The sequence below is a fragment of the Mixophyes fleayi genome, chromosome 10 (genome assembly GCF_038048845.1).
Source record: "Mixophyes fleayi isolate aMixFle1 chromosome 10, aMixFle1.hap1, whole genome shotgun sequence".
NCBI lineage: Eukaryota > Metazoa > Chordata > Amphibia > Anura > Limnodynastidae > Mixophyes > Mixophyes fleayi.
In genome coordinates this window covers 49,043,056-49,062,269 of record NC_134411.1, presented here as the reverse complement: position 1 = coordinate 49,062,269, position 19,214 = coordinate 49,043,056, and the positions used below count along the sequence as shown (strand labels likewise).

The 19,214-nt window shown below is 42.5% G+C and overlaps 1 protein-coding gene across 1 annotated transcript in view; it reads right to left on the bottom strand.

Annotated features, from left to right (window-relative positions):
- LOC142104200 (acylphosphatase-2-like) overlaps window positions 1-19,214 on the bottom strand; it is a 59,196-nt gene that overhangs the window by 38,424 nt on the left and 1,558 nt on the right. The window contains exons 2-3 of the mRNA XM_075188727.1: window positions 17,783-17,799; window positions 164-273 (exon numbers count right to left, since the gene is read on the bottom strand). Of these exons, the coding sequence (XP_075044828.1) occupies window positions 164-273; window positions 17,783-17,799 (127 nt within the window). The remainder of the gene's footprint in view (window positions 1-163; window positions 274-17,782; window positions 17,800-19,214) is intronic.

Sequence of the window (19,214 nt, the reverse complement as noted above, 5' to 3'; positions counted from 1 at the left end):
ATAAGATATGTAGCTAATTTAAAATACATTTATGCATCTCTTATATGGTTGTTTTAGCGCTGGATCATTCTATATCATCCACATTCACTTACATGTATGTGTAAACTTTTGAAATAATATCTGAGTGTTTAGTAATGCTTACTTTTAGATGAACAATACTTACATTATTTCCACTTTTTCCCTTGATCCCTGAACTTGCCCTGTAACTGTTCCGTGTGGAGTATTTCTGACCCATCCAACTACAGCAACACGTTTTGCCTGATCTTCTGTATACTTTACATAAAGATAGGGACAAAGAGGCAGACAATGAGAGCGTTAAATAAAAATATTAGTTTCATGCTACTTTGTATAGTAAGATTGATGCATATAACATTTTATAATGTAATAAATGGTCAAGTTGAAAAAAGCAAAAAGCAAAAGCACTGCACATAAAAATGAGCAACATTACAATAAAATCAAGAGACTATAAACACCCATCTTCATGCTTTTAGTCTCACTGAGGGAGAATTCATTTTGAATATAATTTACTTTTAAATGGAAGTAGAATTCGTTCTAGCAACTGTATATTTGACACATATTAGGGATGTACTCAATCATGGATTTTGCTATGTGTTCTGGCCAAAACCAGTTTCCATGGATTAGGCTGAATAATGATTTTTACACATCCTGTATTGTTATTATATCTGTTGTTGTTAATGATATTATTCTTGATGTTTATAAAAGAGGTTAGACACTCTGGCTGTACAATGTGCCTTTTGACAGCAGTGTAACTCTATTTAAAACAGCATTTGTAGAGTTAAAGACTAGGGCGTACTTGCTGACTATTTCTGTTGCCCCTTCGAGAGCTAAATGGGGAGTTAAAGTGCGAGTGAATGGAGGGTGGGGAGCACCAAATCATGTCATGGAGGCTCCGCCCCCGCGATGTTATGACACAATATCATTTCATGGAGGACCCGGTCCTGGAGGCCAGGAGACTTACCTGGAATTCGGGAGTCTCGCAGACAATCCAGGAGAGTGGACAAAGGAGACCTCGATAAAAGGGATTAGTCCCAAAACATTGTTATGCTTTTTAGAGATGTGCTCTGACTCTCATGTTTCAGTTTCAAAACCGGTGTCGGTTCTAACCCAACTTTGTGTTTTGGCTTTGCTACCGGTTTTGTTGAACATTTGTTAAAGATTTTGGTTTTGGATTGAATTAAAAATTGTGAATAATAGGTAAAATAATGTCACTTTGAGCTGTTTTTGCACCGATATTAATATTTATAGCATTAACATTCATTTACAGTCTATTTTCTAATGGTCCCTTCACAACAGTCTTAATTTTCACCAATTTTGACCAATGTCTGGAACGATCTGGCTGGCTAAATATAGTGAGAGAGCAGTTTAATAAAAGATACACAATAGATGTCAGCCTTTCAACAAATGCACTTTAGAGATCATAAGTACCTTCATTAAAAGGGGATTACTTTTATGATACCTCTCTATTCTCTGATCTGCTTCATAATCAAGAAAGAACGAAACAGAGCATCCCTCATAAACACTAGAAACAGTCAGCGTTCATTGAATGGACAATGGCAGAATTAATACAGTTAATTAATACAATTAAACCAGCCATTGATAAAACTAAATAGACAAAGGTGGCCTGCACTTCATCTATTTATGTACTATGCAATTATCCTTGGGTAGAGTATACACCGGGAACCAAGAGTAGAGCTTTGAAACACCTTGTTTTACTACTTTTACTAAAGTGATTTTTATGGTATGAGTAAGGTAGATCTGGCTGAAAAGCTCTTCCAAACTAAATTTCCCCGTATTATCTCCAAAATTAAATTGGACCTTACTATGTGGTTATATCACTATATCTCCTGGATAGTCTGTATCAATGCTGTCAAAATGACTATCCTCCCCAGACTTTTATATACACTTAATCGTTGGTTAGAGTATTCACCAGGAGCCAAGAGTCAGGCCTTTAAACACCTTGTTTTGCTATAAGTACTTTTTATGGTTTGAGCAATGCTGCCATTGTGAATCAAACAAGGAGGCTCGTCACTCATATATATTTGCAAGTATATGTCATGTATAATATATGTCATGTACAGTATATCAATATGGAATGTATATAAAAATATTTAGAGATATTTGTATAGCTTTAAAGGATGAAACCGCTAGGCTAGATAATATGTAAAGCAGACAGTTCAGATTGGGCAATAGTTGGCCTTCTCACACAAGTAAGTATGTATAACTCATATTGATGCAGATGTGGCTGCCAAATATCTGTCTTGACAAGACAAAGCAATTGAATTTGAAAGTCCACATTCTGAGAAATTAAGAGTCAGAATTTCGCACATTGGTCACCCAACCAGCAGTCACTTGGCAGTTGGCAGCACTAGTAACATGCTGAAAACAGCTAGGCATTGCAATGAGTTACAAAAGCTCCCCCAAAAAGGGAACTGTGGTGCAAGAATGTAACAAAGGCTTCAGAAGATTCTTGGGGAAGAGTGGAGGAGCCAAAATCGTGCAAGATGACATTGTCCTTGGGGGCCACCCACCCATATGTTCAAAACGCCATGCACAATGGTTTACAAACTCTAGTGACAGTCATTGCCCCTTTTATGGCTTAAGTGCTTAATTTGTTTGGGCCCCCCACAAAAGCCAACATTTTGGTTTTTGGTTGTTCAACTGGATATTAGATAGGAATGTTAACAAATGAATCCTGGGCATTTGGATAACAGTGGTCAACTTTCTCAATGGTAACCAATCATCACCCTCATTGAAGATGTCTACATCAATTACATTTTCTTTTCATATAGAAAATATCATCATCATCATTTATTTATATAGCACCACTAAGTCCGCAGCACTGTACAGAGAACTCATTCATATCAGTCCCTGCCCCATTGGAACTCACAGTCTAAACTCCCTATCACACACAGACAGATTAGGGCCAATTTGATAGGAGCCAATTAACCTACCAGTATGTTTTTTGAAGTGTGGGAGAAAACCGGAGCACCTGGAGTAAATTGTTTTTATTTACAAATTACCAATGGTTTACTATGCAGAAAGGATGAGGAGGATGATAGTGAAGCTACAGGTGCTGCTGCTGCTGCTGGCGAAACACCTACTCAGAGGGCTGTCACTGTCATATAGTCTTTGTTTTGACCAGGACCTCTTGTCCACATAGCCGTAGTTAAATGAACTGTCGGTATAATGGCACTTTCTAAGGACTGAATGACTTTTTGCTTAAACCCACAGTAGAGTTGAGGAATTGATGTTATGGAGAAATGGAAACGAGATGATTTTATAGTGTGGACACATGACCTCAACCTCTAAAACCTGTTACATTGAGTTGGGAAGTTGGGCGCACATCCAATGCTAACATATCTGTCATTACTTTAATGATCTGCTGTGCAACAGGGTGCTGACTATCATACTTGTTTCCTCTTGCAAATGCTTGCTTCACAGACAATTGTGTAAAATACTTACCCGTCTTGCTCCCCCTCAGCAGCAGTAGCAGCAGCTGTACCATTCAAGGATGTTTCTTGGGACTCATGGAATTTGAAAATTGGATGCTGGACTAGTAAGTACTAATAATGCGGTGGATGATGATGAAGGTGTTGACACCGGTGTTGATTGCAAGTGTCTATCCATTCGGCTGACAGATGATGCTCGGCTGCTTTTATTATTATTATTCATTTTTATTTATAAGGCGCCACAAGGCGTCCGCAGCGCCGTACAGAGACAAACAAATTACAATACAATGGGAGACAGCACAGTACAGTAAACAGTAAGCACAGCAACTCAGTAAGCTCAATGCACAGCTAGAGAGGGCGGGGAAAGGGGAGGGAGGATCCGCAAATGACGGGGCCCAAGAAGGAGGGCGCGGAAGACAGGGAGACCCCCAGGGGGGAGGAGGGAGCGAGAGTGGACGTGGGGTGGAGGACCCTCGAGGAGGAAGGCTAAGTAGCTGGAGAGCAGAGTTAGAAGTGGTGGAAACAGGAGGAGAGATGGCCCTGCTCAGAGGAGCGTACAATCTAAGGGGAGGGATGGACAGACAGAGAGACGCAGGGGAGAGAGGGAGAGTAGGGGGACGGAGGCAGAAGATAATGTAGGAAGTTAAGTGGGAGACAGAAAGGCTTTAAAGAAAAAGGTGGGTTTTAAGGGCCCGTTTGAAACTGGACAGATTAGGGGAAGTTCTGATGGAGGGAGGGAGCTTGTTCCAGCGGAGGGGGGCAGCGCGGGCGAAGTCTTGGATACGCGCGTGGGAGGAGGTTATAAGGGGGGGAAGAGAGGCGACGGTCAGAGGCAGAACGGAGAGGGCGGGATGGAGCATGAATAGAGAGGAGGGTGGAGATGTAGGGCGCAGTGGAGTTGGCGAGGGCCTTGTAGGTGAGTGTGAGGAGCTTAAAGAGGATTCTGAAGGGGAATGGGAGCCAGTGAAGGGCTAGGTAGAGGGGGGAGACAGAAGAGAAGTAGCGAGAAAGGAAAATAAGCCTAACGGCAGCGTTAAGAACAGATCGAAGGGGATCGAGATGAGAGTGGGGGAGGCCAGTGAGGAGGAGGTTGCAGTAGTCCAGGCGGGAGATGATCAGAGAGTGGATAAGGCATTTGGTGGCATCTTGGGAGCGGAAGGGCCGGATGCGAGTGATGTTACGCAGCTGGAAGCGGCAGGATTTAGCAAGAGAGAGGATGTGGGGGCCAAAGGAGAGAGAGGAGTCGAGGATGACACCAAGGCACCGAAGTTGGGGGACAGGGGAGATAGAGGTGTTGTCGACAGTGATGGAGAGGTCAGAAGGGGATGAGGTATGAGAGGGAGGAAAAACTATGAGCTCAGTTTTGGCAAGGTTAAGTTTGAGGAATCGAGAGGACATCCAGGAGGAGATGGCAGAGAGGCAGGCGGACACCCTAGAGAGGAGGGAGGGAGAGAGATCAGGAGAGGAGAGGTATAGTTGAGTGTCGTCAGCGTAAAAGTGGTAGCTGAAGCCGAAGGAGCTGATGAGTTCACCCAGGGAGGAGGTGTATAGAGAGAAGAGCCCTGTGGGACCCCGACTGTAAGGGTGGACGGGGGAAATAGAGACCCAGAGGTGGTGACAGAGAAGGATCGGTGAGTAAGGTAAGAGGTAAACCAGGACAGGACTGGGCCAGACAGGCCGAAAGACTGGAGGGTGTGAAGGAGGAGGGGGTGGTCAACGGTGTCAAATGCTGCAGAGAGGTCAAGGAGGATGAGAAGGGAGAAGTGGCCCCTGGCTTTAGCAGAGAGGAGGTCATTGGTGACTTTAGCCAGGGCAGATTCAGTGGAGTGGAGGGGGCGGAAACCAGACTGGAGAGGATCAAGGAGGGAGTATTCAGAAAGATAGGAGGTGAGATGCCTGCAGACGAGCCTCTCGAGAATTTTGGAGGCAAAAGGCAGAAGAGATATGGGGCGATAGTTTGAGAGAGAAGTGGGGTCGAGATTAGGTTTCTTAAGAATGGGGGATACGAGAGCATGTTTGAAGGAGGAGGGGAAGATGCCAGTGGAGAGGGAGAAATTAAAGAGGTGAGCGAGGTGGGAACAGGTGGTGGGGGAAAGGGAGCGAAGAAGGTGGGAGGGGATGGGATCCAGGGGACAGGTAGTGGGGGGGGGGATGAAATGAGAGAGTGGACTTCCTCGCCGGTGGTGGGACGGAAGAAGTGGAGGGGAAGGTGGTTGGGGGGGAGGATGGAAGAGTGGGAGGGGTGGAAGAGAGAGTGGAGGAGGAGATTTCAAATCGGATGGCCTCGATTTTAGAGGAGAAGAAGGAGGCGAAATTGGAGGCAGTCGGGGAGGAGGGAGGGGGGGAGGGGAGGGGGCCAGGAGAGTGCTGAAGGTGGGAAAAGAGGCGGCGGGGGTTAGAGGACTGGGAAGAGATGAGGGATTTAAAGAAAGATGGTTTAGCGAGGGAGAGGGCAGAGCTGTAAGATGAAAGGATGCTTGCTACTATACACAATTTGCCACGTTTGGAAATATGACTTGAATGAACTCGCTGCTAATGACGTAACAGAGAGAAGGAGCCAAGATGGTCCATGTCCCTAACTCTACTTATTTTAGCCTGACAGAGGCTATAGATGCCTTGACAAATGTTGTTTGAGTTTGGATAAATGTAAATGTAACTGTAAAAATATTTCCAAACACAAGATGTGGTTTTTTTTGTCTTATGCCCTGGCATGATAATGCGCTTACCATGGACATCTGCTGGTGATAACACTGGTGACTGCCTTACTTCAACACAATCATCATTATCCTCCTTATCATCTGGTCCATATACAACACATTCATTTTCAGATCCACAATTATCCCGCTCATCCTCTTGCAACTTCCATAGTAGCCTCCTCAATTTCTATAAGTAAGTTATCATCAACACTAATACTACTACTACCCAATCTCACATTTCCAAATGGTTGAAGACTTTTTGAAGGAGGCTGCTCTATTATTACAGTGTCTGAATCTGAAATCTCGGACTCACATGTAGTACTAATGGATACCCTCCATAGACTCTCCTCAGGATTTTGTGAGTGCCCAAGTTGATTTTCAACCTCAGCGTTATCCTTACGCACTGATTTGTATGTTTTGGAGATGTCAGTAACAGACGTACATTCTGAGTGACAAGGTGGTGCATGTGAAGTTGAGGAAGATGAACGAACACGTTGGGAACTCTGTTTTGGAATGGCCATTCTAGTGCGTACTAGTACCAGCAGTAGCAGAACCCCTACTAGCAAAAAGTGGACATAGTCTGAGTCTTATCTTACCACTGCAGGTGGTGTATGGAGTGTTAGCTATTTTCTTTTTTTTGGACAAATCACCACATTCATAAGAAAATTCCCTTAATCCTCCACCTTTAATCAATAGCTGATGTTTTCTTTGAGATTGAATTTGACAAATAGTGTTTGGATTTTGAGGATGATTTCATCAACTTTCTACATGCATTACTTATTTTTCTTATAGATGAGCGGGCTCGGATTTCGCTAATCCGAGCCCACCCGAACAGTGCGGATCCGACGGGATCCGAGCACTGTTCGGGAACTTCCGGATGCCAAATGAAGCCAAACCGAGGCTATGAAACCGAGATCTCGCGAGACTCGGATCTCATAAATGCCCCACTCGCGGCCGCCATCTTCATTCTCCCTGTGGTTACTGAAGAGGGAGGTTGATGTGCTCTGTCCTGCTGATAACTTTACTAAAGTGGTGCTTTGTCCTGCTGAGTGCATTAGTACTTTGTCCAGTGCTCTGTCCTGCTGATTTATTTAGTCAAGTGGTGCTTTGTCCTGCTGAGTGCGGTAGTACTTTTTCCAGTGCTCTGTCCTGCTGAGTCCAGTGGTCTTTTTGTCCTGTATTTGTTTCTGATAAGTCCATAGCAATTTGTTAATTAGCCAAAAATCTTTTAAAAAAAAAAAAAAAAAATCTCTAAAAAAATATATTTCTGTAGTTCCAAAAAATAGGAACTGCCAGTTCTATTACTACGTTCATTGTTTCTGTAGTTCCCAAAAAGAGGAACTGCCATTTCTATTACTACGTTCATTATTTCTGTAGTTCCAAAAAAGAGGAACTGCCATTTCTATTACTACGTTAATTGTTTGTGCAGTCCCAAAAAAGAGGAACTGCGGCCTTAACAGCTATGTTGGTGTTAGACGTCCATCCGGTGTCCGCCATCTGTGCAGTGGAATTTAGACCAGTTGGAGGAGGTAGGAGCAGACATCTGTGCAGTGGAATTCAGACCAGTCAGAGGAGGTATTGTGGCCCCGGTACCAAATTGGGTAACGGGGCCACTCCACTACGCAGTCCAGATAGCTGCGTATCAGATATTAAACTACATTCAGTGTTGGGGCCAAATCCAAAAATAATTAAAATGCACTGTCATGATCGAAAACAAGAGGTATTGACACGCTAGAACTCCACCCTCTATATGCTGCAGAGGATGGAGGAGCAGCCATATGTGCAATGGAATTGAGACCATTTGGAGGAGGTATTGTGGCCCCGGTACCAAATTGGGTACCGGGCCCACTCCACTACGCAGTCCAGAAAGCTACCTCGGTGCAACGTTTTGGACTAAAAACAATATTGTGAGGTGTGAGGTGTTCAGAATAGACTGGAAATTAGTGGAAATGATTGTTATTGAATGTTATTGAGGTTAATAATAGCGTAGGAGTGAAAAGAAACAAAAAAACTGGATTTTAGCACTTTTTATGCTTTTTTAAAAATAAATCAGAACCAAAACCTTTCGTCAGGTGTTTTGGCAAAACAAATCAGAACCCAAAACCTCAAGCTAATCAGAACCCAAAACACTAAAAGTGGCCGGTGCACACCCCTAATTTTTCTAGTAGAGGTTGTAACAATAGTACTATTGCCAGTACTGGTACTGGGCTGCTACTGATCTGTACAGTGATGTGGTTGCCAAGAGGAGTAATGATACTTGAACAGATTAGAGCTACTTGTAGATGTCTGCCACTACACCAGGGGAACGCCCAATGAGATAAAGGAATGTTATCTGACAATTCTAATGTCACTGCTTCACAATATACTATATTTTATAGGGAGGATTGTGCTGCTCTGAGTCACAGACAAGAACACCTTGTTTACTTACTAATTAGTTCAGAATGATATCTATCTAACTCAGTCTGTAAGTGCTGTCTAGTACTATTATATATATGCAATGCATTAACAACAACCAGTAGCCTCTAGTTTGTGTATTTAAGATTGAAATTAAAAGCAAGTGATTGGTAAACTATTGTAGCTGACTATTCTCTACAGAACTGCTTTACAATAATGACAGAATTCTACTTCTTTCCCATGTCCCAGGGCCATCTTTTCCATCGGGCACGATGGGCAGGTGCCCGGGGGTCCCACGGGCAAGGGGGCCCCATAGGCAGGGCTCTTAATTAGAATACATAATCCTGCAAAAGAAAAAACCTGCAAAAAAAATCTTCAAGGGTCACTGAGCAAGTACATCTATCTATATCTATATATTATTATTATTATCATCATTTATTTGTAAGGCGCCACAAGGTTTCCGCAGCGCCGTACATGGTACAAACAGTAGACTATACAGGGTAAGACAGTACAGAACAATAAACACAAAGTACCAGTACTTCAGAAACTCCAGGCAGGCAGATACAGTAGAGACGGAGTGGAAGAACAGGTATGGAGACAGGAGGGAAGATGGGCCCTGCTCATACGAGCTTACATCCTAAGGGAGGGTAAACAGAATCAGGTACATAAGGGAGCCATATATATATAGGGGCCCCGGTGCGCGGCTTTGCCCGGGGGCCCATAATGTTGTTTAGATGGCCCTGCCATGTCCCTGTGTCCCTGGTTCACCATTAACACTATTTTATGAGCAGAGCTAACCTCCTTCCTATACACTCTGTTCTAAAAAGGCACTGAAGAAAACGAGATAGGACCATATAGTGTCGGATTCAAAGAATTCTAACCGCTCATATCTCTTTTGTATTCTGCCTATTTGTCACACTGTTATGCTGTGTTTATGGAATGTAATTTGATATCTATCTATCTACATTTTCTAATACAATTTTTTCTGCATGATCATTTGTGGGTGAGCTAATTATTACATTATATGTTAATTTTGTTCTTACCTACCAAATGACCAAATGTCCAAAATGACGCAACTTTCGGGTCCCCGCCCCCTGCACGCCCACCTCTCACCAGCAGCTCCCGGGAAGTCAACTACAAGAAGTTGGTAAGTAAGAACAAAATTAACATATAATGTAATAATTAGCTCACTTAGCTGGGACGTAATGATGCAAACGTGTTGTTTTACAGCGTGGGGGGGGGGGGGGCAATCCTGGAGAATCTCTGCATTTTGGACCTAATTCTGGGATTGCGGGAGATTGACATACACTCCCGGGAGTCCGGGAGATCCACCCCGAATCCGGGAGTCTCCCGGACATTCCAGGAGAGTTGGCAAGTATGATTTTGTTTGAATAGTACTAGACAGCACTCATTATCAAATGCATTTCAACTCTTTAATAAGGTGATAATTGCATTTCCCCTTACAACTTTGCATGTTTGTTAGCAGCGTAGTCCTCTTACCTCATAGGGCCTCTTACCTCTCTGTATGTATCCAGTATTGTTTAATTACTGTTTGCTCCCAATTGTAAAGCGCTACAGGATCTGCTGGCTATATAAATAAATGTAGTTGATGATGATGAGGATAGACTTGTTTTATTACAGTGTGTGTGTTCCTGATTGTAAAGAGCTGCAGAGTATGCTGACACTATCTAAAAAAAGGTTAATAAATGGCACCTATATTGGCTGGTGTATAAATATAAGTGGGAACTCTGCTGGATGGTACATAATCACCTGTATGTAATCAAGTGAACACAACCACTTGTTTAGACAAAGGGTACATGTGGAAGTAATCTTACTGTGAAAATACAGATATTATTTTTTTCTAATTAAAAAAGAGCAAATTTGCAAACAAAAAACAGCTTCTTGCATTACATATAGACTAGTTGTTATCTGTAAGTATCAATCACATGCGTCTCGGAAAAAAGAATTATCACCTTTAGACATGGTGTAAATTTAAATGTAAAGCTACAGGTTTGAAAAGTGGAGATGTTGCCTATAGCAACCAATCATATTCAAGTTATCATTTATTTAGTACATTCTACAAAATGACAGCTAGAATCTAATTGGTTGTTATAGTCATTTGAAGAAAATTACTTCAAAGCACAGGGAATCTGCGGTTCTACAGAGCCACCGCATAGTAAATATACCCCATAGTGTTTCATCATGGGGCTTTTTTTTCTAGTGGGGGCCTGAAGGCCAGCTTCTTATAGGGAATTCAGCCACATGCTGAACAGACTAGGGCTGAGTGACATTATAGGTCATGCTGCAGGATTCCCTGTTATAGTATGACCAGTCCAGTCTGTCATAGCCTAGTGCTGGTAGTGCCTTTTTCAGGGGAAAAGCACTCTGTTTGCCACCAATTTTGATGGTATCAGTGTAAGCTATGAGCGCTGATGCTAGGAACAATATGGTGGGGGTATGCTTTTTTAAAAAAAATATATACATTTTTTGTTTTAAATTTTTTTGTTTTGCACACTGCAAAGGTTTGTGCTGATGATCATTAGCACAGATCTTTGCATCAACTCTTAGGCACTTGTAAAATATACGGCTACTGATAGGTATAACTGCTTGTCCATTTTGATTAGCATCATTTGCAGTTACATTAACACGTCTTTTTATCGTTGATAAAGTCACGAACTAATGACGAAGCACATCAGATCAGAGAGCTATAGCACCTCCACATTGTGATTGCATTTACCAAGAAGTATTTTTTTCTAATTCATAACTAATATCGCTGCATGATTTCCTTTCATCTGGGATCCCTACTGATGACTGACATGTGTAACAAGGCACAGAGAACCTGATTGGGAGATATTTCAGATTGTATGAAGATAAGGAGTTTGGATATTTTTCCCTTAACAACAGCCACTCCAAGATCGGGTGAGACCGTTCTTTAACTTTCTGATTCTATTGCAGCATAAGAACAATTTGGTTTTTACATTCAGCTGGGTCCAGTTTGATTATCTGCACATTGGCACTTTGGTGCAGAATAGGAAGTACCAAGAGTTTACTAAAGTTATCTGTTACTGGTGGGAGTGAGCTGGCCACTTACTCAAGATACCTGCACAGCTTTTGTGCATGAGTCAGCGCTGCATATGAGACTTTGTTTATTCATTTAGTCTAATATATGGACATAAAGGGTGTGCACCGGGCACTTTTGGTGTTTTGGGTTTTGGGTTCTGATTAGCTTGAGGTTTTGGGTTCTGATTTGTTTTGCCAAAACACCCCACGAAAGGTTTTGGTTCTAATTTTGAGTTTTGGGTTCTGATTTTTTTTTTAAAAAAGCATAAAAAGTGCTAAAATCCATATATTGTTTTTTTTTTCACTCCTACACTATTATTAACCTCAATAACATTCATTTCCACTAATTTCCAGTCTATTGTGAACACCTCACACCTCACAATATTGTTTTTAGTCCAAAAGGTTGCACCGAGGTAGCTGGATGTCTAAGCAAAGCGACACAAGTCGGCGGCACAAACACGTGGCCCATCGTGGGTGGCTGTGTAGGCTTGAATGGCCTTTTTCTGCTCCTACATCCTCTGCAGCATATAGAGGGTGGAGTTCAAGCGCGTCACTACCTCTTGTTTTTGTTGATGGCAGGGCATGTTCATGCTTTTTTGATGTAGCAGGAACAGTGAACATAGTTTAATATCTGATACTAAGATTTCTGGACTGCGTAGTGGAGTGGCCCCAGTACCCATACAATACCTCCTTCAACTGTCTAAATTCCACTGCACAGATGGCGGACACCGGATGCACGTCTAACACCAACATAGCTGTTAAGGCCGCAGTTATCCGCTTTGCCATAGGATGACTACTGTCGTACTTCGTGATCATGGCAAACGACTGTTGGACGGTCAACTGTTTGGTGAAAGACGTAGCGTTCTTGCGACTTCCCCTCTGGGAAGATGACCGACTACCAGCAGCAACAGAAGCAGCGGCAGTAGTAGGCGTACCGCTGCAGGATTCCTCGGATGAATCCCGTATTGAAGAGGACTCAGTCTGGCTGGTGACATGGCCTGCAGGACTAAATCTAATGGAGATCGTGGAGGAAGTTGACGAGGAGGGTGTTGGTGGTGTGTATCCAACAAGACCAAGGGATTTAGGTGTCCCTGGACTGCTGACGGTCCTAGCCACAGGTCTTGAACTAAACACTGAATTATGAAGGTTCTTCAGGTGATGTATAAGGGAGGATGTCCCTAGGTGGCCAAGATCCTTACCCCTGCTTATTTGAGCTCTACATAAGCTACATATGGCCATACATTTGTTGTCAGGATTGGGATAAAAATAACTCCAGACAGAAGAAGTGGATTTTTTGGTCTTCTGACCAGGCATGACGATGGGCTTTTTCATCCCATGGACAACAACTGTTTTTCCCCCTGGTGGCTCATTTATGATAACCACATCAGCATCCTCCTCGCCAAGTTCCTCCTCAGCGCCAGCTACATCAATATCCTCCTCCTGGTGTACAAAACTCACACCTTTATTAGCCAAATCTGTAAATGGACTGTGGGTGATCCTTCCAGCATATGCAGAGGGCTTGCTGCAAATGGTGGAAGGAGCCACCTCTTCCCGTACAGTGATGGGAAGGTCAGGCTTCGCAACCACCAACACCCTTGGACTCGCCTTGGGGATTTGTGATGACATCTCTCTAGAAGGCAGAGTTGTTTGCTGTGTTGTTGATGACAGCTTAAGTCTCTTAAATTTTTTAGAGGGGTGGGGAGGAGGAGGGCTTAGATCCTTGGGTGAAGCTGAACCACTAGTCATGAACACGGGCCAGGGCCTAAGCCGTTCCTTGCCACTCCGTGTCGTAAATGGCATATTGGCAAGTTTACGTTTCTCCTCTGATGATTTGAATTTTCTTTTTTTACTAATTGTAGTGAACTTTGGCTTTTTGGATTTTACATGCCCTCTACTAGGAGATTGGGCATCGCCCTTGGCAGACGACGTTGATGGCATTGTCTATGTCATGACTAGTGGCAGCAGCTTCAGCATTAGGAGGAAGTGGGTCTTGATCTTTCCCTACTTTATCTAGGGATGTACACCGGCCACTTTTGGTGTCTCGTGTTTTGGATTCGGATTTGCTTAAGGTTTTGGGTTCGGATTTGTTTCGCAAAACACCTGACGAAAGGTTTTGGTTCGGATTTAAGGTTTTGGATTCGGATTTATTTTGAAAAAAACATAAAAAGTGTTAAAATCAAGTTTTTTTTTGTTTATTTTCACTCCTACGCTATTATTAACCTCAATAACATTCAATAACAATCATTTCCACTAATTCCCAGTCTATTCTGAACACCTCACACCTCACAATATTGTTTTTAGTCCAAAACGTTTCACCGAGGTGGCTTTCTGGACTGCGTAGTGCAGTGGTCCCGTAACACAATTTGGTACCGGGGCCACAATACCTCTGCCTTCAAATGGTCTGAATTCCACTGCACAGCTGCCTGCAGTAATATATCAGTACCACTGGACTTATACTGCTGAATCAGTGAACTTTGTAATATAGCAGTACCAATGGACTCATTCTGCAGGATTGTTTTTGGATATTTTTTTTTAATTTCTTTTTTTTATAATTATTTTTTTTATAACTTTTTTTTAAATTTTTTATAACTTGGGAATAATGGGGAAATAACAATGCCCTTAGAAGGACAGAGCACAGGACACAGCACCACTGGACTGAACAGAACCCAGCACAGCACAGCACAGAACTGAACAGCACAGCACGAGATATAGCAGGACAGAGGACCACCTAACACAACCTCCCTCTACCCTGATCAATGCCCGAGTGAAGATGGCGGCGGCTAGCGGGGAACTTACAGAATACGAGTATCGCAAGATCCGACAGCGGGATTATGACTCCAAGCCTCGGTTTCAGTTATGCAATTGGCGGGAATACCCGGATCTGTCTCGGATCCGGCTCAGATCGGCAACATTCGAGTGGGCTCGGATTTCAGATATCCGAGCCCGCTCATCTCTAACTTTATCCTCCAAATTTTTGTACTCCATTATATGCAGCACAAGAGAGCGTACCCCTAAACCACACACACTTTGGGACTGCTGAAACAGTGAACGTAGTAATATAGATTGCAGTTCCTATTTTTTGGACTGCTGAAACAGTGAACATAGTAATATAGATTGCAGTTCCTATTTTTTGGACTGCAGAAACAGTGAACGTAGTAATATAGATTGCAGTTCCTATTTTTTGGACTGCTGAAACAGTGAACGTAGTAATATAGATTGCAGTTCCTATTCTTTGGGACTGCAGAAACAGTGAACGTAGTAATATAGATTGCAGTTCCTATTTTTTGGACTGCAGAAACAGTGAACGTAGGTATAGCAGTACTAATATTTCAGGACTGCAATAATATATTGCTCTAGAATTTTTTTATACTTTTTAAATTATTTTTTAGCATTCAACTTCAAATAAGGCTCCTTATCTGTAACACCTGTAACGGGTGCCTAGGGGGACAAAGTCACACAAACCGCAATTCCCAACACCCCAGGTACTCACCCGATCCTGAGGGACTGCTACGAGACACACTGTGCCCTTCTTAACAGCAATTCAGGAACCATACCATGCGTCTGCTCACCCCAGTGCCTCTGCCATTGCTTAAGCCTGGCCTTTGATTTCTACAAGAGAAGGCTACTAAAAAGAAACAGGTTGGAATACAAAACAACAAATAGTTTGGTATGCTACCTGCCAGTGACCTCACCCAATGGTCACTACTTTTAATCTGGGAGCGAACCGATCCTGCTGCTGCTCACCCATCCTAGGCCACTCGTGTCCACCGGAACTCAGATGCTCCATAGGCCTCTGCCTACTGCCTGAACCCCAACTTTTAAGCCCACCTCTCTGCGGCTCGGCACTTTGGCTGCCCTTCCAGACTGGATAGAGGGTCACTGTATGCCACTCTCACAGCCTAATGTGTACACTCACTAGGGACAAGATGCCCCACTACTACAAGAGCCAAGTGCTCTCCTTAACTATCCAGGACCTAGTGTTCTCTCCTCTACATAGGGCCTAGCACCAAGACTATCAAGGGCCTAGCGCCTCTCTAATTATGCAGGGTCAATTACCCTCTTAAAACCAGGGCCTAACACCCTGTTAATCTATCAGGGTCTTGCGCCCTCCTATAACCCAAGGCCTTGTGCCTAAACAATACTTATAAGGGCCTTGTGCCCAGTCTAAACTATGGGCCTTGTGCCCCCTATCTATGGGGTTTATGCCCAACCTCAGCATTTTGCCTTATGCCCACTAAGGAACTTGTGCCCCCAGCTATTGGGCCTTGTACCCTGCTAGACTAATGGCCTTTGTTCACCCTCACTAAGCTATAGCAACTTGTGTCCATCTAAACTAAAGGGGCTGCGTACCCCAATAACCTTACCTATCCCCTAATGGGCCAGAGCCTTGTGCCCCCTACTTGCCACGGGCCTAGTGCCGAACTGTGCCCATGGGCCTGTGCACGATCCACAGAAGTATTTTATATTTACCTGCACTGCACACGATACTCAACTTGACCCGGCGTCTTCAGGTCTTCCAGACCCTCCAGCCGGCAGCGCCTCTTCTCCTTTTCGGCGCTGGGTTCTCCGTAGTCTTCTTGGTGGGTGTGCTCTTAGCCATTATAAGGACTCCCCGCAGATGATGTTTTCTGTTGCTTGATCCTGCCGTCTTATTCCTTACAAGGACTCCCTGCCACTTACGCCAGTGTCCTCTTTTTTCTTTCTTCTGGACGTCTGACTACGTCCTCCATGCTGGGCTCCACCGCCAGACTAAACTTAAGATGGCTGCAGCCAACAGCTTATAAAGCCAATAATGCAAACGGCCAGGGTGAGCCAGGAGTAGCTCAACATTCTGGCCACTGATTGGCCAACAAGGGAGAGTGAGCCCTACTTGGCTCACCTGCCCACGGCTGCCGGGACCTGCAAGGAAAGAAGATGTGTACTCACCACTGCATCGACGGACCACACACCATCAACCTTTTACTTACTGTTTATCTTGCATGCGAAGGGTGTAAGGATAACTTGCTTATAGAAAGAAAAGTCACAGACATACGCACATCTATTTGTGCATAGAGGCACAAGTAAAGTTTTTTGTGGATGTCAGACAATTTAACATGTAATTGCTCTTTATTCTGTATCTGGCGTGTGTGTGTATATATATATATATATATATATATATATATATATATATATATATATATATGTGTTCGTCCCAGCCTACTATATGTCATTATTATTATATTATTCCATTCCAGCAATTAGAAGTATTATATAGATATGGAAGGTGATTGTGAATTACTGAGAGTTTTGTGACTTTTTCATTGCTACTTTTAAGGGACATATCATATGATGTATAATTTCTATTTTAGTTTAAATATGGATTTGAGGAATATAGATTTGCTATAGATACTTTATCTAAATGTCTACTTATTTTCATCTCCTTTTGAAACTGAAATTGTCCTTGTAGATTTTCTCATACTGACTCTTCACATTGTGCTGTGAGCAGTAGGTAGTGGTATTACTAATTATAAACTGTCAGTGTTTTTTGCGTAGCCTGTGGCAAACCTGTTGAGTGAATATAAGGAGAGATATCTGCTGTGCTAGGTTCTCACAGTGATGCATTGGGCATGCACAAATGGGTGGTTATGTATCAAGGCAAACATGGAGAAAATAATGGAGTAGTCCCACTTTTTCCTTGATATGTGTGCCTTGGGATGGCCACTCGACCATGTGACTTGTTGAGCCACTCTCTTCCCTCCACCCTGCAACAAAATCCTGTCGACTTTTCTCTGTTTTGGAGAAGAATTGTGTTATATGTATTAAAAAAATATGACATACACGTCAACAATTGGAGTGCTGGGGTTCAATGGACATTACTATATTAATACATAGAGCCCTTGGTGCTTTCAGTTCAGAGAGAAACGATCCTTACTTTTTTTTTGCAATAGAACATTACCTTGTAAAAACCTTAAACAACATTTTTTTATTGATAGCGTTATTCTGTGAAGTTTAATGAGGTGAGTGAGCTTTAGTTCCAGCAGATAACCTTTTTTGGTTGTGTACACAATAACCTTAAATAGCCCAGATTGAACTTTGATTTTCTTTGTGCAAAAAAGACTGACCAAAAAAATGCATCAGTGCAAATGTTAATTCAAAGCGAAAAGCAAAACCAAAGAAGAGTACCTTTCTGAAGAATACCCCTGTAATAAATAAATAAAACACATTAGGATATACAATAAATACACAAAAGTACATTCTACTTAAACTAAAATCATTTGTGACATAGAATTATGTCACAGATGATAAATTAGAGAGTACTAGACATTAAACATGGGTTTTCAAAAAATCTTCAGAAGTCATAAGTGTGTGTCCAAAAAGTCTAGATTAGAACTGAGTGCTACATAGACTATTATGGTTCATGTACCCAATATTCTATGTTAAGCATTGTGCTTATAGTTTTAAACCATTATTAATATTAATTTATTTTGTAGTAGATGAGTAACAGATTTCTGTGAATGAGGAATGAGCTATTAAAAAGTCCATAACTATGGTAGAACCATACATGGTGGAGGGTCTTCGTTAGTGTGATTAGGTGTACACTGGGACAGAGATTTACTAAAACTTCTAAAAGGGAAAAGTTGAGGTGTTGCCCATAGCAACCAATCAGATTGTAGCTATCAGTTATCTAGCACATTCCAGAAAATGATAGCTACAATCTTATTGGTTGCTATGGGCAACACCTCCATTTTCCTTTTAGAAGTTTTAGAAATCTATCCGTAGGACCCTATTATTAGGGGCAGAGTCACAGTAATGGCTACTGAATGCAGGATTAATAGTAACTAATGCTTCTGCATCCCCTATTTCTGCTCTAAAAAGACATGAATGCTGAGACCCTTCTAAGTAGTAAGTGAAAATTGCTGGGGAAAAAGTCAATGTCCCGAAAATAAGCTACCAGTCCACTGAGATATCCCTAAGACAGAAATGAGAGAGGTGGTATCTATTATATCACAGAGGAACTATCGGCAGAAGTGTTGGACAGACGGTCGAAGTGCATACATACTTCCACATTTGCCGACATCGTTCCTTTGTTGATCTGGATTTTAAAGAAGCTTAAAAAAACAAATCAACAAATGTGATGTGTTTTGTAAGATAAAACATGATCGTGGGGTTTTACACATTTTTGCAATATCTGACCAACAGTTGTGAATCATGTGATTTGCATGGTTATTGCACAGGTGTGTACCCAGCTTTACGGGGCATTGGGACTGTCTTTACTGCCTCAATTCATCATTTGAATGTTTTTGCTATCTTATGATTTTCCTGTGTAAAGTTTAACTGGATGGGGCAAAAAAGAACATACTGACTCCTGGAATTTGTCAAAACCAGGTCAATTTGTTGCGGGAAAGAGGCTCTGCATTAACCCACTATCACAGTAACGGTCCCCTGCATGTGCAATTTCTATCCAGTGAAGTTCATTTAAATATCTTGTCCCGCAAAACAAAATCTCATTTTTGCATGTGGATGTTTTTCTGAGCCTAGCCTGCAAAGAGCAAGAAACCCCATGTTCCACCCAGCTCCTCTCACTAGATGTAGCAACATTTTGCACTGCTGTAGT